This window comes from Amia ocellicauda, chromosome 21 (genome assembly GCF_036373705.1).
Source record: "Amia ocellicauda isolate fAmiCal2 chromosome 21, fAmiCal2.hap1, whole genome shotgun sequence".
NCBI classification, from domain to species: Eukaryota; Metazoa; Chordata; class Actinopteri; order Amiiformes; family Amiidae; genus Amia; species Amia ocellicauda.
In genome coordinates, this window is record NC_089870.1 from 2216860 (window position 1) to 2238831 (window position 21972).

The 21972-nt window shown below is 39.7% G+C and overlaps 1 protein-coding gene across 1 annotated transcript in view; it reads left to right on the forward strand.

Annotated features, from left to right (window-relative positions):
- The first annotated feature begins 579 nt into the window (after positions 1–579).
- tmem62 (transmembrane protein 62) overlaps positions 580–21972 on the forward strand; it is a 30118-nt gene continuing 8725 nt past the window's right edge. The window contains exons 1-9 of the mRNA XM_066694053.1: positions 580–1069; positions 1262–1373; positions 5579–5716; positions 12308–12353; positions 13582–13723; positions 14158–14282; positions 15012–15134; positions 18371–18526; positions 20743–20902. Coding sequence (XP_066550150.1) covers positions 752–1069; positions 1262–1373; positions 5579–5716; positions 12308–12353; positions 13582–13723; positions 14158–14282; positions 15012–15134; positions 18371–18526; positions 20743–20902 — 1320 coding nt within the window. The 5' untranslated portion in view covers positions 580–751. The remainder of the gene's footprint in view (positions 1070–1261; positions 1374–5578; positions 5717–12307; positions 12354–13581; positions 13724–14157; positions 14283–15011; positions 15135–18370; positions 18527–20742; positions 20903–21972) is intronic.

Sequence of the window (21972 nt, forward strand, 5' to 3'; positions counted from 1 at the left end):
TTATTAAACTAACCTCGAAGGAGCTGCTATATCATCTCTCTTAAAAAAGAAAGAAGGGCATTTAAAATCACTGTTGTTGAAACCGAAACTACACCCACTCTGACGAGGCAACACAATTGAACAATACACAATAATAATAACAAATACAATACGCCTACATTCGGTAAATGTAAGCAGCAGTCACAAACGCAGTCCGCCGATCTACTGCCCAGTTGCCTACATACATTTAGCTAAATTTATACAACAGTGAGTATTAAAAATCAAATTATATAGTCTACATGAATGGGCTAATATAAACAATAACCACTGTATTATTTACTCGCATGATAAAGTGTATCACCCCAAAGAATTCACTTCAGAAATCAATTAAACATTCCTAAAACGCCGAAGCGTGTTGTTTCGACCTGTTTAAAAAATATATATACGTTATTGAACCACAACATGCACACCACTATTTGAATGAAACCGTATACGGATAAACATAGTAATCAATTTGGATTATACTAGTCAATACTAAATAACCAATTGATATAAACCTATCTATCGATCTATACATATATCATTAATGTAATGTAAGATATGTAAATCGCTGAGAAGTCAGTCTACCCTTGAGATGTTCTCTTAATATGTTACAATAAAGCTGTCACAAAGCAAATGCAAACATGCGTGTTTGGTGCTGGACTGTGTGCGGAAGCAGGAAGCGCTGGGTGAAGCTGGGAGTGTGCTGGCCAGTAAGGGCATGCCCTAAATTATGTGCAATGGGGATATTTCGCAGACTAGTAGTATTAGCTTGCCACTAATTTCACCTGCAGCTCCTGTCGCTCGCTCATTGTTTTCCCCTTTCTTTCCGAGCCTATCGACGAGGATGCTTAAAATATGCAGCAGCTTGGTGCTCACAGGTCTGGTATCTGCCTGCCTCATATCGTTGCTTCTGGAAATCTACGATACCGCCCAGCACCCCAAAAGCACCATCATCAAGCCCACTCGCAGAACAGTTCGTGGGCAGAGCTGGAATAGCATGCCTCCGTACCCTGGTGCGCAACTGGACAATATATTCTGGTTTGTGCAGGTAAGTGCATGAATCTCACAAAACTTTTGACCCAAAAATGCTAAATATGACTCATTTTTTTCTATTTTTAATTCTAATATTACCATGTACATTTGTAAAACACGATTTAGGAATGAACACTGGGCGTGCGTCTATGACGTTATATTTAGGGGAACGTGTTCCTTTATGACTGATTCTGTGTTCCATGTACAGGTGTCGGACATTCACATCAGCCGCTTTCATGACCGCAGACGAGCCCCTGATTTTGAAAAGTTCTGCACAGATACAATAAACATCATCAAGCCAGTTCTTGTCCTTGCAACAGGTAAACATTACTTGCTATATAAATCAAATTCCAATGTTGTAATACAAATTGTAAACATTACTGATCTCCTTCAAAACATTCAGATTCAATATTTAATATAAAAGTTAAATTTTAGTTTTGTTAAACCACAAACTATTTTTTCAGATGTCTCCTGGGTTTTTCTTATTTTAAACGGTATTCGAGGAGGGTTTTTCTTAAATACAAAATGCAAATACAAATAATGTGCTTCCCCAAACTTTATTGGGCCCACTCTTAAGAGGATTATGGTAATTAAACTGCCCCTCAAAAATATTTTCCCCCTTTGTGCACTGCCATACATGATTTAAAAGTATAATACATTATGGTCTCCACTATTTGTGCTTTGTTTTACATCACATTGTAACAAAATACACAACATACCACCCATACATTTCAGACAAACAGTATGTGTTTAACAAAGGGATGGGCCTTGCTCCATTACAGTACCATACAGACTAGATTTGTGAAGTGTTTGGGATATTGTTGTCACATGCACACTTTGACCAGTTCTGGCCAGAATAGCCTGTAGCTCTTGCAAAGTTGCCATTGACATTTTTTATACCAATCCTCTGATCTGTGCCATTCAACAACTTTGTCCTGGAGTTCTTTTGAAAGCTTCTTGATGTTCATGGTTGAGTCATAACTTTGAATTGCACTACCTAGCAGAGGGAACCTACAGGAACTGCTGAATTTGCCCTGAAATCATATGCATCACTGTAAGTTACGCAGGTGGAGGCCATACACCTGAGCTAATTTACAATTGTTATAACATGGGGGGTGGACACTAATCCAACCAAGCGATATTTATACATTTATATTTGTAATTTTCTACAAATGTCTAGAATATTTTTTGACTCTTAAGTTGTGGGGTAGGATGTGCAAGAAAATGTATTTCATTTTTATTCCAGGCTAAAAGGTAACAAAATGTGAAAGGGGGTGTAGACCTACTATAGGCACTGTATATATCATCACCATCAGCCAATACCAATCCACTGCTGAATGAAAGCCTCACCTCCCTAAGATGTTTCCACCTGCTTCAGTCTATAGCTTCTCTTTTCCGTGTCACACCTGGAACATTTATGATTTAATCTTCCCATCTTTTATGTGGTCATCTTTAGGTCATTTCTTATTCCCCTGGGATACATTTTATAGCTTCTTTTGTACATTTCTGATCTGTTCTTCAAGTAATTTGTCCAGCCATTTTAACATTTTCACTCTTTCAATTGTCACATTTTAATTTGTTCCCAGAATAATTAATTGTTATTCCAAGTACACATCTTTCCATGTTTCTTCTTGTCATTCAGAGTTTGTGTAACATTTCTGCATTTAGTGACCATATATCACAGCTATATATGAGCAATGATAGTATGTATTCATCAAATACTTTTCTCTGTAGGCAAATGCATTTGAAAGAAAATCAACACATTCCATTTTAAATCCTCTTTTGATTCCTCCCATAATATCTCTGTCTGCACTGATTTGTTGTTGAAGGTAGACATAACTTTGGACTTTTTCAAGTATCCATTGATCTACTTCAGTATACTTAGATTTAACAAAGCTGTTATTGTTACATGATATTGATTTTACTGAGGTACATTTTTACTTCAGTTTTCTTGCTTACAGAGTTCTTCAATTTGAAACTGCAGGTCTTCAAGTGTTTTTGCAAATATGACAAGGTAAATTGTAAGTTGTTAAATTAATCAAGATCAAGCTTATTTTTTCTTCTCAGTCCAAAGTCTTGAATACTTATTGAAGACTTGTTGTGAAGAGTTTTGGAGAGATTGTCTCCTTGACATATTCTTTGCAGATCTTGATCTTGTCAGTGTCTTGGTAGAGTTGGAGTTTTGATGGAGCATTAGTGTATATTTATTAAGATTGATATAGGTTTCCTCAATGTTTGGATTTCTTATGGCCCTGATGACTGAGTTTGTATATATTGAATCAAATGCTTTCTCAGTCAATATAGCCCAGGAACAGAGAACTTCTAATACAGCTTTGTAGAAGATGGGAAGTAGACTGATGGTTGCGTTGTTCCACTGTTTGTGAAAACTTTTGCAAGAATCTTCTCCATTTCTTCTCTAGTGTTTTTCTTCTTTATGGCATAGTTTACTTCCTTTGGAGTCACATCTACTATTTCACTGTGTTCATTGAGATCTCTTCTGATAATCACATTTTGGTTTTTGATTCTTGTGCCATCATCATTTTTCAGGGCAATGGGTTGATACCTATTTTTCTTCTGTTATTTTGTGCAATTTTCATGTTTCCATTATTTTCAAGGGGTTCTTTGTTAAACTTTCTCACATCTTCAGTAATATGTTTCCTTACTGTTTTGCATAACTAATGTCACTGATATACAGTTAGGTCCATAAATATTTGGACAGTGACACAATTGTCATTTTGGCTCTGTACACCACCACAATGGATTAAACAACCAATATGTGCTTTAAGTGCAGACTTTCATCTTTAATTTGAGGGTAGTTACATCCAAATTGGGTGAATGGTGTAGGAATTAGACCCATTTTTATATGTGGTCCCCCCAATTTTAGGGGCTCAAAAGTAATTGGATAATTGGCTACTCAGCTGTCTCAGCTGTTCCGTGGTCAGGTGTGTGTTATTCCCTCATTAGTTCAATTACAGGTAAGCAGTTAAAAGGTCTAGATTTGATTTCAAGTGTGGCATTTGCATTTGTAATCTGTTGCTGTTAATCCTCAATATGAAGTCCAAAGAGCTGCCACTGCGAGTGAAGCAAGCCATCATTAGGTTGAGAAATCAAAACAAACCAATCAGAGAGACAGCAAAAACATTAGGTGTGGCCAAATCAACTATTTGGTACATTCTTAAAAAGAAAGAACGCACTGGTGAGCTCAGTAACAGATCAAGAACGCCCTCCAGGAGGTAGGTTTATCTGTGTCAAAGTCAACAATCAAGAGTAGACTTCACCAAAGTAAATACAGAGGGTTTACCACAAAATGTAAGCCCCAAAACAGGAAGGCCAGATTAGAATTTGTCAAAAAAACATCTAAAGAACCCTGTACAGTTCTGGAACAGCATCCTATAGACAGATGAGACAAAGATCAACTTGTACCAGAATGATGGGAAGAGAAGAGTATGTAGAAGGGAAGGAACTGCTCATGATCTGAAGCATACCACCTAATCTGTGAAGCATGTTATGGCATGGCCATGTATAGCTGCCAAGGGAACTGGTTCCCTTGTATTTATTGATGATGTGACTGCTGACAAAAGCAGCAGGATGAATTCTGAAGTGTTTAGGGCTATATTATCTGCTCAGATTCAGCCAAATGCTTCAAAACTCATTGGACGGCGCTTCACAGTTCAGATGGACAATGACCCGAAGCATACTGCAAAAGCAACCCAAGACTTTTTAAGGTGAAGAAGTGGAATGTTCTGCAATGGCCAAGTCAATCAGCTGACCTGAATCCAATTGAGCAGCATTTCACTTGCTGAAGGCAAAACACCCCAAGAACAAGCAGGAACTAAAACAGTTACAGTACAGGCCTGGCAGAGCATGACCAGGGAAGAAACCCAACATCTGGTGATGTCTTGCAACCAAGTATTGAAACTCACAATTTAATTCATGACTGTTAGTTTGTCCAATTACTTTTGAGCCCCTAAAATTGGGGGGACCACCTATACAAATAGGTGTAATTCCTACACTGTTCACCCAATTTGGTTGTAACTACCCTCAAAATAAAGATGAAAGTCTACACTTAAAAGCACATTGATTTCCTGATTTTGGATATTTCCAAAAAAGGAAAAAAAACTGTGTTGGGGGGTGGTGGGGGTAGGTGGATAACTTGTTTTACAAGTTTGTACTTTGTTTTCGATGTTCAAGCACCCATTTTTATTAATATTGCTTAGGGGAACCCTGAAACATTAAGATATCACATAATGAGCAGATTTTAAATGCCCCATTAAAAGCCCAAAACCCTCGTATTTGTTAAGACTAAATATATATATAAACTATGTTATAATACTATTCAAATAGGCAATATATATATACACGTACATACATACTGTAATTTCGAATGTGTGGGTAGGTCAAAGGTGTGCTTTGGTCTAGCCCTGGGTTTTGTCCTTCTAGTTGCAAGGGTCTCTTATGGAAATTACCCTCAATTACCCTTTCTTTTGCCTGTATAACTGCTGCTGATGTGTTTTCCCTTTCTCAGGGGACTTGACGGATGCAAAGACGGAGAGCAAGGTGGGTTCCCTGCAACACGAGGTGGAGTGGCAGGCCTACCATAACATCCTGAAGAGGTCCAGAGTTCTGGAGCGTACCAAGTGGATCGACATTCGGGGCAACCATGGTAACAAAGACACGTGACAAATAATTACTGTGGCCACGAGTCTAAATCTCTCTAGCTGCAACTTGATATTTTTGCAGCCTAGTGGGGAGTATCCGGCTTCAGTGCTTCTCAGTTTAGCATTGGGCATTACTTTAATCACAAAGGGAAAAAATAGTCACTTGACCAAATAATGTAATATCTGTTTTCTGTTAAACTAGTTGAATTGTACAGTGCTTCCAAGTCAATGTAAATGTTTTTGTTCCACTTTAACCCTGCTGTGGTACCATGGGGTCTCTGTGACCCCACCCCAATGGTGCTGTCAATGTAACTTTTTTCATGGTACCAGAGCAGGGTTAAAATAAAGCTAGAAGTCATATTTTCTCAGATTTTGTACTCATCCAGCAAGATTTATTCTGTGACTGTTATGAGCATGTTGAGGTCCTATAGATCAGAGTTTGCTGATCTGCACTGTATTAGTGATATGGAATAATTGGTCAATCAGCCCATTAGAGAGATGCTGTGCATGCCAAAATCAAGGACAGTTGAGCCCTTAGTGCAGGAAAGTATAGAGAACAGCTGGGTTACAGTAGGTCGTAACTGCAGAAAAGGGTGCGCACACACCTTAGAAGAGACAACCCAAGAGCTAGAAATGCCCAACAGGTTCCAGCTGCTGGACATCGAGATGGACAGTGACAGCTCCGAAGGTGATGGGAGGGCAGTTGAGCACCATGGTGCCCACTCCCGCCAAGAACAGGGAGATAGTTATAGTAAGAGACTCGATCCTTAGAGTCGTAGATCACACAGTGTGTTCTAGTGATAAGGAGACCCGCATGGTATCTTGCCTGCCTGGTGCTTAGGTGGCAGATCTCCCTAATCTAGTAGACGGGCTACTGGCCAAAGCCGGGGGGAATCCACTGGTCATGGTCCACATTGGAACCAATGACATAGGAAAAGGAAGGGCAGAGGTTCTGCAAGACAAATGTAAATAGTTAGGAAAGAAACTAAAGAACAGAACTAGGGTTGGGCGATGATGGATGTTAAAACATCACGATGTCTGATATTGTTAGCTCGTAGGAGGTGGGTGGCGGATGATGCGTGTTGCACAGGTGTGGAGCCACTGGGGATTTTAAGTGTTGCACCTATTGTAACATGTCTTGTATGGCTATTTGTTTCTTTCGATTTAATTTGTTTATTTTTGTGTGGTGACAAACTGTGTGTTTCTTTCTTCAATATAAAGTTGTGCTTAATTAATACGCTGCAGCTGCAAAACTTTGGGGTGTGAAACAGTGGTCAAGGTGTCCGTCAGGTTGATCACAGCTGTAGCATCAACACGTTGACATAGCAACTGTCTGTGAACGAACCTCAATGCAAAAGTATCACCTACAACTATGTGGGGCTACTTCTTATTTTCAACTTATTGGAAAATATATAAAACTTATGTAGGTAAAGCTTTTTCTGTCAAATACACTAATTGAGAATGTGATTATGGTCCAAGTGCTGCGAGAATAAAGTGTCATTCTAAGTTTGACTCCTTGTATCCTATTGAACAGGAAAATACATTTGGGATTTTTTTCTCCTATCACAGTCATCTTATTTTTATGATTGTAGGCTATTTTAGGTTTCTAAAATTATTTAGTATATTTATGATAGGAGAGGACACCTTTTTGTGCTTCAACATTTTGATATGGTGATTTAAGATATTTATTTTTAAATAGTTGAATAGTGAACTTAAAGTTCTTGGCATGGAGCATCCACAAACAACAAAAATGAAAGCACACATCTGTTACTGTGACACATCATTCTTTTAACCCTCTGCCCAAAATTAGAGCATGTATTCATTTATGGGGAAACCATTTTTGATAGTGCCATGCGTTTTTCTTATGCTGCTGAGATTTGGCTGAAAAGAACCATGTGCCATTTATTTATATCGCGTTTTTCCTGGCTCCTGCAATGGGCAGCTGCAGAACACGGGGATGGTATTGACCAATGGAAAGGATGTTACTATGGATCTGTCATCAGCCTAGAGATCTATTTTGATTAACGAATCACAGACTGTGACTCTATGAATGTCTAGCCAATCCAAAGACCCTCTGAAAGCCCTGGAACTCTCAGGTGATAAGGCAGGTGTCAGATTACACGCTCTTCCAGGGGGCACTGGTCAGAACGCAAAGGACAGAGATAGAAATAGACTTTTCCATTGTAGCTTATAAACATGTTTTTGCTATGAACCACAATGTTTTTGGTAGCTATGGATTCGAAACAACTTCAGCTGAAAGTAGTATGCCTCTATAATATACAGTTTGTATATATATATATACAGTAAGGGAAAAAAAATATTTGATCCACCGCTGATTTTGTACGTTTGCCCACTGACAAAGGAATGATCAGTCTATAATTTTAATGGTAGGTGTATTTTAACAGTGAGAGACAGAATAACAACAAAAAAATCCAGAAAAACGCATTTCAAAAAAGTTATACATTGATTTGCATGTTAATGAGGGAAATAAGTATTTGACCCCTTCGACTTAGTACTTGGTGGCAAAACCCTTGTTGGCAATCACAGATGTCAGACGTTTCTTGTAGTTGGCCACCAGGTTTGCACACATCTCAGGAGGAATTTTGTCCCACTCCTCTTTGCAGATCCTCTCCAAGTCATTAAGGTTTCGAGGCTGACGTTTGGCAACTCGAACCTTCAGCTCCCTCCACAGATTTTCTATGGGATTAAGGTCTGGAGACTGGCTAGGCCACTCCAGGACCTTAATGTGCTTCTTCTTGAGCCACTCCTTTGTTGCCTTGGCTGTGTGTTTTGGGTCATTGTCATGCTGGAATACCCATCCACGACCCATTTTCAATGCCCTGGCTGAGGGAAGGAGGTTCTCACCCAAGATTTGATGGTACATGGCCCCGTCCATCGTCCCTTTGATGCAGTGCAGTTGTCCTGTCCCCTTAGCAGAAAAACACCCCCAAAGCATAATGTTTCCACCTCCATGTTTGACGGTGGGGATGGTGTTCTTGGGGTCATAGGCAGCATTCCTTTTCCTCCAAACACGGCGAGTTGAGTTGATGCCAAAGAGCTTGATTTTGGTCTCATCTGACCACAACACTTTTACCCAGTTCTCCTCTGAATCATTCAGATGTTCATTGGCAAACTTCAGACGGGCCTGTACATGTGCTTTCTTGAGCAGGGGAACCTTGCGGGCGCTGCAGGATTTCAGTCCTTCACGGCGTAGTGTGTTACCAATTGTTTTCTTGGTGACTATGGTACCAGCTGCCTTTCATTAACAAGATCCTCCCATGTAGTTCTGGGCTGATTCCTCACCGTTCTCATGATCATTGAAACTCCACGAGGTGAGATCTTGCATGGAGCCCCAGACCGAGGGAGACTGACAGTTATTTTGTGTTTCTTCCATTTGCGAATAACTGTTGTCACCTTCTCACCAAGCTGCTTGGCGATGGTCTTGTAGCCCATTCCAGCCTTGTGTAGGTCTACAATGTTGTCCCTGACGTCCTTGGACAGCTCTTTGTTCTTGGCCATGGTGGAGAGTTTGGAATCTGATTGATTGCTTCTGTGGACAGGTGTCTTTTATACAGGTAACGAGCTGAGATTAGGAGAGTCCCTTTAAGAGAGTGCTCCTAATCTCAGCTCGTTACCTGTATAAAAGACACCTGGGAGCCAGAAATCTTGCTGATTGATAGGGGATCAAATACTTATTTCACTCATTAACATGCAAATCAATTTATAACTTTTTTGAAATGTGTTTTTCTGGATTTTGTTGTTGTTATTCTGTCTCTCACTGTTAAAATACACCCACCATTAAAATTATAGACTGATCATTTCTTTGTCAGTGGGCAAACGTACAAAATCAGCAGGGGATCAAATACTTTTTTCCTCCACTGTACATATATAAATGAGATACTAAAGACTTTGGCACAATATTTGGAAAATGTGCTTCCACCCCCCGAGACGCAAAAGTGCAAATTAATGTCATCATCGTCTATTGGCACAACCCTAAGCAGAATCTCCACAGTAGTTTTCTCTGTAATACTACCGGTACCTCGTGCCAGGCCAGGGAGACAGGCAGAGATTAGAAAGGTCAATGACTTGGTTGAAATCCTGGTGTAGGGAAGAGGGCTTTAGATTTATAATTTATTTCTTAGCACACGCCAGTATCCAGGGCGACTTACAAAATATAAGACCTTTCTGGCAAAGCACAATATCAGATGCCATTCAGTACTAATTACACCGCTCAAAAATAGGGGCTAATCAACCAAGAATAAAAATATAAAACAAAGGAAATATTAAAGTACAGATTCCTCTTGCATGCTTTTAGATTTAATAATGTTTCCGCATATTCATGCAATACACCGATCAGCCATAACATTATGACCACCTGCCTAATATTGTGTAGGTCCCCCTTTTGCCACCAAAACAGCCCTGACCCGTCGTGGCATGGACTCCACTAGACCTCTGAAGGTGTGCTATCTGGCACCAAGACGTTAGCAGCAGATCCTTTAAGTCCTGTAAGGAGGTGGGGCCTCCATGGATCGGACTTGTTTGTCCAACACATCCCACAGATGCTCGATTGGATTGAGATCTTGGGAATTTGGAGGCCAAGTCAACACCTTGCCTCATGATTCATCAGATCAGGCCACCTTCTTCCATTGCTCCGTGGTCCAGTTCTGATGGTCACGTGCCCATTGTAGGTGCTTTCGGCAGTGGACTGGGGTCAGCATGGGCACCCTGACTGGTCTGCAGCTGCGCAGTCCCATACGCAACAAACTGCAATGCACTGTGTGTTCTGACACCTTTCTATTAGACGAGCTACTGTAGCTCAGTTGGATCAGACCACACAGCCCATGGTCCTTGGCTTCCCATGACCCTGTCGCTGGTTCACCGCTTTTCCTTCCTTGGACCACTTTTAATAGGTACTGACCACTGCAGACCGGGAACACCCCACAAGAGCTGCAGTTTTGGAGATGCTCTGACCCAGTTGTCTAGCCATCACAATTTGGCCCTTGTCAAAGTCACTTAGATCCTTAAGCTTTCCCATTTTTCCTGCTTCTAACACATCAACTTTGAGGACAAAATGTTCACTTGCTGCCTAATGTATCCCACCCACAGGTGCCATGATAACAAGATTATCAGTGTTATTCAGTTCATTATGACCACTGACAGGTGTTATGGCTGATATGTACAGAAATGTTACTTAAAAATGTTCACCCTCTGGGTATATTTTTTCCTTAAGAGTTTGACTATGCCATCTGTTTTAGCTTTGAATGATATACAATCTTGATGCATCTACCATTAAAAACACTACATTAGTTTTTGCAAGGTTCCAAGATTCAATACCTATCTACTGACACTCTCAACTCTTCCCTGGGGTGTTAAAATGGCAGAATCCAACATTTCCAGCTGTAATGGTATCCTTCAAGAACTGAATTAAGTTTCAGTTAAGAGGTTTCTTTTCAGACAAGTGGGCTGCCTAGCTAACAGTAGGTTACAGTAGCTGAGGCTGAGTGGATCAGTGTAATGATCCCAATAAAGTTCAAAGAGATGCTGTTTTGTATCTGAAAATGAACATGATATTTACATATCTGAAATGCATGAAAGTCCCTTCATTAATAACTTCTCTGACAAACAATGCTTGTGAAGAAGAAACTTATATTTTTAAGCAAGTGTCCCTGACTCAGGACTTAATGATAATTACTAATGATTGCACCTAGAAACACCCCCAGAAAGATTAGCAAGTTTTAATTAAAAAGTATCCACTTTAGGAGGCCACAATGAAAGTCATATTTCCATATTAAATGAGGCCTTCTCAGATTTGACTGTTTATCGATTATGCTGTGTTAAGCGGAGGCTTCTATCTTCTAGTGAAGGAGGGTCAGAATTTTCAAGGACATTGCAGATGGCATTTTCCTTTTTTTCTTCTTTCCATCTCCAACCACCCCCCCCCCCCCCGTCTCTTTAGGAAAAAAAAAAGTTGCTACCTTCTTTCCACAAATGTAATAACAGGACATTTTATGAACTGTAACCTCATCCTTAATCTTTTTTTTTTTTCTGTTTTTGAAATCAATATGGTCTGTAAAGAAGATAATCAGCCTTTTTTCTAGTGATTGAATTCCTTTATAGAGAATGCTAATGGCAAAACTATGCATCTTTTTCAACTACTCCAGAAAAATCTGGTTTGTCTTGCACACATACCGCTGATGTCGATGCTGAAACACCTACTACTTCAGCAGTTCAACTTTGCTTACTATAGTCAGTATGCACAGACTCACATACTGCATACTGTCTATATGTCTGCTTTACACCGAAGTGCACTAAAGGGAAGAAAGCACATTGTGTTTTGCTAAGCACAAATGGCATTTGTTTCTTTGATGGACAAAGTAGTGTAAAATACTGTTTTGCTTTGCATTCAATCTCAATTATCACTTGGACCCCCTTCTAAAAGAACAGCCTGTTCTGCTCACTAATCTATTTTAGTGCATTTTCTGTCCCTCATGCAACTCTCCATTCCGGTAATAATTCCATCCTGTGTGTGCATTCTGCAAATACTAATGTTGTGTCTTCTACTAATTCATATGTATTTTGTCTTTTTTTTTCCCAAGATGCTTTCAATATTATATCTCTGGAGAGTGTCAACAACTACTACAGGTAAACATTTGTCTCATTCTCTGATTTATTCCCAGTTCTTAGTACTGTACTGTACACTCTCTTAAACCGTGCTGAGTGAATGAAAGCATTTAATTCCCAATCAGGTACTTCAGTGAGGTGAACAGATTGAAGCTGACAAAATGACTTAATTGTGAATATGTATGTACACACTGACACCGTGCATGGTTGGTACGGAGGGTTTTAGGAGGCGCACTAGAGGGAGAGTGACAGGTGCAGGGCTTGAATTTGTGGAATAAACAAAACTAGACAGACTAAAGACAGGAAACCTAACTCCTCTTTGAGTCTAACAACTCTGTGTAAACTGTTCCCTCACTACGCACATGTGTGTAACTCACAAATATGAAGGCAAACAATCCAAAGTTGTGGTCAAAAGGTCCAGTCCAAAGTTCAATACTGTTGTATTACTACTCTGTCTTTCTCTCTTGCTCTATTGCTCTCCAGCCACCCTCCTTGTGTTTCCCCTGAGGTACTTTGTCCCATATGAACAGGGAAGCAGTCTTTTTGATTACGTTCCCTCATGATCAGCTGATGACTGTCAGCTGGCTATTCCGCCCCGCAGACTGTTGGTCCATTGCGTCTGGCTGCTGTGGAGGCTGAAGTGGTTTGCCCCGCTGGCTGTTTTGTTAAGCTTGCTAACGCCCATCTATCCATTGGGCTGATCGGAGCATGCCAGCATTTCTGCACATACCTCCCACGTACAGCGTAAAAACAGTATTTATCAGGGTTTACAGTCAATTGTATCTTGTATCTTTGTTAATGTGAGATTGTGACAGGTCTATACACAGCAAACATTCTTCACTAACTATGTATTTTTTTAACAATCAGTGAAATTGAAGTCCACACCTTGGAGTGCAAAGAGTTTATGTTCAGAGCACAGAAGAATATGAGGAATCCAGGGAGTAGAGAGGAAAACAACCAACCTTATTATGCTGATTTTGCTCTTTGAAACAATTGGCCTGCTCTGTAGATTCTACAAAAAGAATTGTGCTTTGAAGCTAAATCCTTGTCAAACCTAATTGGTGTCTGATTGTAAAAATTTTGACATGTTGACTAATAGGTCATTTAAACTGTTCATCCATGGAGGTAGGAGTTAGTACAATTATTTTGCTCAGTAACTTCCATCAACATAGCATTTACATTTGGATTGTCACCTTTAGTAGGGCATTTTCTTTTGTTCCTTAATGTAAAATGCTGTATATTGTTGCAGGAAATACTCTGCTATTCAGAAAGAGGGCTCCTTCCACTATGTTCACCAGACATCCTTTGGGAATTATTCCTTTATCTGCTCTGATGCCACCCTCACCCCAGGACCAAAGAGGCCCTACAATTTCTTTGGCATTTTGAACCAGGTAGAACAAACCTCTCTTTGTGTTTCAGTGGAGCCATCCAAACCCTTGTAAGAGTTTACAATGGGAAATGTTTTTTTAGTGTAGCCAGTTTGTAGAATCTAGGAAAGCAAAAAAAAAAAAAAAGTAAGTTTTATCAGACTTAACTGGTAGTTTTTTTTGTTGTTTTTTTTTTTATCATATTTCATTCAGAAGGTTACACAATTCCAAGAGTATTGAATGTGTGATATTCCAAGCTGTTCTGATGGAAATTTTAACATTTTAAGGGTGCAAATTGTACCAAAAGGCAACTGCTCTGGATATGAAGAATTTAATACAGTTTGTTTTCTTGCTTCAGCTTAAGTCTTGGTAAATTAGTAGTGACCAAAAAACACAAACGTAAGATAAGGATATAGTTTACTGTATTAATAGCACTAAGGCATTCTTTTCCCTTTCAGACTCAAATGGATGTGCTTGCAGGCTTTGAGCAGGAGAGCCACAGCAGTAACCAGTCCATCTGGTTTGGACACTACACCACATCCACCATTATCTCTCCCTTCCCTGGAATCCGTCAGGTAATGAGGTAAGATAGCAGATGAAGTGGAGAATGTGAACGACTAGGAGGCACTCTCCCCTCTACATCATAAGTTCCTAAACAACTGCCCCAGCATGGTGTTAGGAGCATCGGTGTGTTGTAGGCAGTAGTGGTGTCACCAGAAATGTTACTGGGGGGCAAGAGGTGGGCAGCTGCATTTCATGGAGGTGGGGGGGGGACACTTGGTGAAACTCATGATGGTGTGCCCCAAAATAATTGGAGGCCACGTGTTTTTTGCATTACAGGACCTTAACTGACCCTCAGTGATGTGTCCTGAATGAATTTGCTTGAATTACATTGATCATTTATTAAAATGTTGTATCTAATATTGAAATCCTAAAATATGCCTGCATTTAGCTTTTTGTACCTTTCCTAGCCTATAAACAGTTGTGATTTACATAATAAAATCACTCAATAGGTCACTTTACCACAACAAGAAAAAAAAAGAAAATACTCCCAATTTTTTCTAATCTGTCCAACTTGTTTTCCTTCATGAGTTCAATAAATGTCTGGCAATCCATTGCAGGGACTATAAGTCTATCATTCAACTGTTATTAATCCTTCCATTTTTATCATCTATTGTGATACCCTTTCTGTGCAGGCTTGCTCTGGAGACTCATTTGATTCCCAGTCAGAACAAAAAAAAATCATTAGAATGGATGAGGAAAGTTGAAACTACACTTGATCCTTACCGATCTGCTCTTCTGGTTTTGTTAGCTCTGCAGTGGCTTACCTGTGTGGGCATCTACACACGCTCGGGGGTCTGATGCCGGTGTTGCACAGTCGACACAAACAGGGCACCCTAGAGCTGGAGCTGGGGGACTGGATGGACAACAGGAGGTAAGAATTGACTGGTGCCCTGCAGTTTACAGTGCCTACAATATCGGAGATCTTCCGCCGACTCCTCGGTTTAGCCGCACATGGCGAAACTCCCCAGGTGAGAACTCAAATGTGACTGACTTCTTCTAGTCAAGTGGCTTGGGAAAGAGTCTGCTGAACACGTAAAGAGGATGTGTCCACGTAAATCGCCCAGAACATGGATTAAGGATGGTTTGGGACTGACTCAAGGAATGCTACATCTCGCCAGAGGTGATCGAGAGTGCACTACTGCTGCAACGAATAGAGGAATACAATTAGTCGACTGTAAAAAAAAATATATAATTGAGTATTTGCCATATAAACAAAAGTTCAGTCATCTGGAATTACTTTAAAAGGCCAATCAACAACACAGTCTCTTGTTTACTTTGTAAGAAAGAGCTGGCTTTTCACAATAGTACAATTTAAATGTTGGAGCACTTAAAAAGAAAACATCCACATGTCTTCAGCAGCGAAAATGATTCGGAGGAAGATCTCACTTGATGAGTTTTGCATCAATTTTAGCTAGCAATGTATTTTACTATGTATCTTAATGTTGTTGTATTATACAGACATTTTACAGCACACATACACATGAAACAGTTACGGGGTGGGGGTTCATAAAGCAAATGGAAGCGCTATTTTCCTTACCGCGGCTGTGTTTTTTTTATTATTGTTGTTGATAAAATCACATCTGTTGTTATCTTTTATTTGTGTTTGTGTTAGCTTTTCATTTAAACTGACCCAGGTGTTCTCTCATTTTATGCTTAACAAAACTGGGACATTTGAATGATTTGTCTTATAATTATCTGAACAAAAATGTGTTTAAATGAAGTGAGGTCCGGCGGGCTAATGAAGGGGGGCATCAGTTCGTATTCAAGAATCTAGATGATCGTTGCCTGCATCTTGTTTTACTGACAGAGCAGGGCTTCCTGTTATTATGGTGTTGCATTGTGGGAGTTGGAGTCTTTTGGGGCATCAATGTAATTATTTATTCCAGACACCCTTGTCCAGGGCGAACTCAATAGTTCCCTGTGTGCACAATTCTGCCTTTCCCAGCCCCGTACCCTGTTAGAATACATTACAATGATGCAGTACAGTATTTCATTTATAGCAGATTTTGGAGGTAGTATTTTGAAAATCAATTTACTTAAAAAAAAAAAAAAAAAAAAAAAAAAAAAAAAGTTTGACTGTTAATATTATCTATAAGCTTGTTTTTCAACAACATGTATCATTTATTGGATATTTTGTACTTTGAATTATAGTAAGTGGTTTCTATCTTTATACTTTTTGTATGTAGTATCTAGGCACAGTGCTGCATGTATATAATATATGCATATGTATATGTACAGACGTGCTCACATTTGTTGGTACCCCTCCACAAAAAAACGAAGAATGCACAATTTCCTCTGAAATAACTTGAAACTGACAAAAGTAATTAGCATCCACCATTGTTTATTCCATATTTTAATAGAAATCAGACTTTGCTTTTGATTTTGTTTTTCAACATAATATTGTATAAATAATAAAACTGCACCTGTTAACAGGTAGTTTGGCCGACTCTTCCTGAGCAAACTGCCCCAGCTGTCTCAGGTTTGATGGGTGCCTTCTCCAGTGTCAGCTTTTTCCATAGATGTTCAATAGGATTCAGACCAGGACTCAGAAGGCCACTTCAGAACAGTCCAATGTTTTGTTCTTATCCATTCTTGGGTGCTTTTAGCTGTGTGTTTTGGGTCATTATCCTGTTGGAGGACCCATGACCTGTGACTGAGACAGAGCTTTTTGACATTGGGCAGTACGTTTCGCTCCAGAATGCCTTGAGAGTCTTAAGATGTCATTGTGCCCTGCACAGATTCAAGGCACCCTGTGCCGGGCACAGCAAAGCAGCCCCAGAACATAACCGAGCCTCCTCCATGTTTCACTGTAGGTATGGTGTTTTTTTCTTTGAAAGCTTCATTTGTTTGTCTGCAAACATAGAGCTGAGGTGACTTGCCCAAAATCTCCAGTTTTGACTCATCTGTCCAAAGGGCATTCTCCCAGAAGGATTGCGGATTGACAATATGCATTTTAGCAAATTCATGGCTTTATTTTATGTTTTTCTTTCAAAAATCGTCTTCTTCTATGGAGGCCACAAAAAGCGATAGATGGTGTGATCAGAAACTGATGTACCTTCACCTTGGAGTATCTCTTTGGCAGTTATCCCTTGTTCTATTTCTGCCATTCGCACTATCCTTCTGTTCAATCTGGGGTCGATTTTCCTCTTGCGGCCACGCCCAGGGAGGTTGCTAATTAGCTAATTAGTTTGGAATATCACTATAATCCAATTATTTATTATCTTTTCTAAGGGATACCAACAAATGTGTCCAGGCCATTTTAGAATATCTTTGTAGAATGAGCAAAAATTAATCTATTTTCACAGCTTCTTTGCTTTATTCTATGTATCTAAGTATACATGATGCAATAGCTTTTAATTTCATCACTTCTCAGTAGGAATTAAGCATTATTTAAATGAGCTGTAAGGGTACCAACACATCTGTATATATAAACACAATATTTGCAGGTGCTCTTTTAATAATAAAAATAAATAATAAAAGCTGTATTTTGTCACATCATGTAAAGGTTTTAATTATGGCATTAATAAGGGGTGGCTATGATGAGTAAAATGATTAAAAGCTTCAATAATGCCGTATCTTGATTATTCAATTAATCGAAAAAATAATCGATGGTCGAAAGTTGCAGCACAAGAGTGCACTCTTCAAATGAGTTGACACTTTCCCCAAGATCTCCAACAAAGATGGAAGCTGAGAGCTTATGGAGCTTCGGATTAGTCTTGATACAGCTCGATATGTAGACCCAATAGTCCAGAAACTGCCCTTCAGACTACAAGAGCAGTGGATCTCTCTGGGCTCTAACTATAAGCAACAGTACCAAGTTCCCTTTTCCCCTTTGCCTTCTTCATCGACTTCGTCAGCCAACAACGATGTCCTCCTGACTGGGCCTGACCTCAATCACACGCTCCTTGGACTGCTCATCCGCTTTCACAAGGAATCCATCGCTGTGATAGCAGATATATAACAAATGTTCTACTGTTTCCTTCTGAGAGAAGAAGAATCAAGGAATTTCCTGAGATTCCTGTGGTTCCAGGACAACGTCCTGTCTAAAGACATTATCGACTGTTAGAACACGTACCGAGTTGTGTTTCTCTCTCTCATTGGCACTAGGTATCGAGTCCTGGCTTTTGACCACGACCTCCTGAGTTTCTCAGACCTGAAGTTTGAAGATTGGCCAGCTATTGTCATCACCAACCCAAAAGCTGCTCTGTACCTCAACCCTGGAGTGGAGCCTGTCGGCAGAATCCGGCATTCCACACACATCAGGTTTCTCCCATTAGCGCTGCTGTATTTCTATAATTAAAAATTAATTATAATTATAAGCAATGCATTACAGATGTTGTGGTATCCTAGAAAATAGTTACATTGAGGGGAAAAAAGTATTTGATCCCCTGCTGATTTTGTACGTTTGCCCACTGACAAAGAAATGATCAGTCTATAATTTTAATGGTAGGTGTATTTTAACAGTGAGAGACAGAATAACAACAAAAAAATCCAGAAAAACGCATTTCAAAAAAGTTATAAATTGATTTGCATGTTAATGAGGGAAATAAGTATTTGATCCCCTATCAATCAGCAAAAGATTTCTGGCTCCCAGGTGTCTTTTATACAGGTAACGAGCTGAGATTAGGAGCACTCTCTTAAAGGGAGTGCTCCTAATCTCAGATCGTTACCTGTATAAAAGGCACCTGTCCACAGAAGCAATCAATCAATCAGATTCCAAACTCTCCACCATGGCCAAGACCAAAGAGCTGTCCAAGGATGTCAGGGACAAGATTGTAGACCTACACAAGGCTGGAATGGGCTATAAGACCATCGCCAAGCAGCTTGGTGAGATGGTGGCAACAGTTGGTGCGATTATTCGCAAATGGAAGAAACACAAAATAACTGTCAAGTCTCCCTCGATCTGGGGCTCCATGCAAGATCTCACCTCGTGGAGTTTCAATGATCATGAGAACGATGAGGAATCAGCCCAGAACTACACGGGAGGATCTTGTTAATGATCTCAAGGCAGCTGGGAACATAGTCCCCAAGAAAACAATTGGTAACACACTATGCTGTGAAGGACTGAAATCCTGCAGCACCCACAAGGTCCCCCTGCTCAAGAAAGCACATGTACAGGCCAGTCTGAAGTTTGCCAACATCTGAATGATTCAGAGGAGAACTGGGTGAAAGTGTTGTGGTCAGATGAGACCAAAATCGAGCTCTTTGGCATCAACTCAACTCGCCGTATTTGGAGGAGGAGGAATGACCCCAAGAACACCATCCCCACCGTCAAACATGGAGGTGGAAACATTATGCTTTGGGGGTGTTTTTCTGCTAAGGGGACAGGTCAACTGCACCGCATCAAAGGGATGATGGACGGGGCCATGTACCGTCAAATCTTGGGTGAGAACCTCCTTCCCTCAGCCAGGGCATTGAAAATGGGTCATGGATGGGTATTCCAGCATGACAATGACCCAAAACACACAGTCAAGGCAACAAAGGAGTGGCTCAAGAAGAAGCACATTAAGGTCCTGGAGTGGCCTAGCCAGTCTCCAGACCTTAATCCCATAGAAAATCTGTGGAGGGAGCTGAAGGTTCGAGTTGCCAAACGTCAGCCTCGAAACCTTAATGACTTGGAGAGGATCTGCAAAGAGGAGTGGGACAAAATCCCTCCTGAGATGTGTGCAAACCTGGTGGCCAGCTACAAGAAACGTCTGACCTCTGTGATTGCCAACAAGGGTTTTGCCACCAAGTACTAAGTCGAAGGGGTCAAATACTTATTTCCCTCATTAACATGCAAATCAATGTATAACTTTTTTGAAATGCGTTTTTCTGGATTTTTTTGCTGTTATTCTGTCTCTCACTGTTAAAATACACCTACCATTAAAATTATAGACTGATCATTTCTTTGTCAGTGGGCAAACGTACAAGATCAGCAGGGGATCAAATACTTTTTTCCCTCACTGTATTTGTCTCCTGACTAAGAGAACTTGCAGTTCAACAAGGCAACAGGGTTTCCAAAGGAGGTCAAAGTTTATGTATTGTGGTATAATAAAAAATACACAGTAAATTTCCAAAATATTGAGTAATTGGCAATTCCAAATTGGGGCAAAAATGATGGAAAATTAATTGGAGTTTCCAAAATATTTTTTTTTTTTGGATTGATAGTAAATGTCTAAACACCTTCTAGTAGCCTGAAGAGACACAAAAAGAGATAATGTTTGCACTTATTTGCTTCACCGTACCGGAAATATCTCTGTACATCCTTCTAGTTCAGGAATAAACTACTTTAAATATTGGTTCAATAAAATGGAATATAGATTTGTACTTCAGAAAATATGAAGGTTTTAAACACATTTTTAAGCAAAGGGTGGAAGATTTTACAGGGAATGATTAGGTGATGGATGCATCCTAAAAGCATGTGATAGGTCAGTAGCTGGGGAAAGCCATGGCCATCTTGATGCCATCTTGATGAGTCAGCATTTTAAATCCTTTAGGATCTTGGTTTTCTCGGAGGCCCCAGTCACTGCCGTCTATGTGAGTATTGATGGAACACTTCTGGGAGCAGCTCAATCGTTAAAAGCACCCCTCTATGTGCTATACTGGGACCCTCAGAGCTATTCTAAAGGACTCCACTCAATCCAGGTCAAGGCTGAGGTAACCACTGTTGTTGCACTGCTCTTCTAGTGTTGGTAGATTATGGGGGGGGTTCTCTTCTGTTGTAGAGGATTCCAGTAGCTTTTAATAGCTCTTTACATCACTAGTTTATAATGACATTTATAAATCTTTCATTCTGATCAATTAAGGGGGTGTTTAGGTAAATACGTATTTATAGAGACTACATTAATTTAATATTCAAAGTTATCTACTGGATCTAATTATCCAGACCTTTGTGAGGTCAATATTAATTGAGTGTACTTGGTGATTTCTAAACACCAGGTGACCCTTGAATATAACTTTGTAACTGATTTGTTTATAAACAGGGGAGTGTATGTCCTTTGTCCAGGGGAAGATCTCTTGTACATTGAAAACAAAAATTAAGAAAACATTTCTCTTTTGGAGCATAATACATAATTGTGCGGTTAATGATTGTTTTGCATTCATATATACATATATATAATATATGTGTGTATGTATGTATGTATGTATGTATGTGTGTGTGTATATATACACACATATATATAATTAGCCCCAACTTTGCACTTTTTTTGATGTATGTATATGTGTTTCTGGTGTTAGAAACTGATCATTTAGGGCAGGGGTACTCAATTAGATAAACCCACGGGTCAATTTTTGAATTTTATGATGTAGGGGCGGGCCGTGCACATTTTTGATGCAATTGCAGCGTTGGTATTTTATAATGTTCCAACCCAATCTTACAAGAGGAACATTGCGGCACTTCCTACCACAGAGATGGAATAAATACACCAGTAGAAAGCTACATAAACTTACTGAACACAGTAATAATCATAATAATGCATTTTCCTCAATATTCTAGCAATAATGGCAATTAGTTCCTTATGTATTTTTTAATAATCATATTAAAATGCAAGATTATGCCATGCAGTACGATCAGCAAATATGATGATGATGTTAACTATGTAGGTATGTAGCCTATTAGTGGATATATCAGGTGTATATACTGTATCATATATTATGTAGCCTAATAAAAATGTACATTGGAACAACGAAAGCACAATGGAAATGCAATATGTACGGTTATCAAT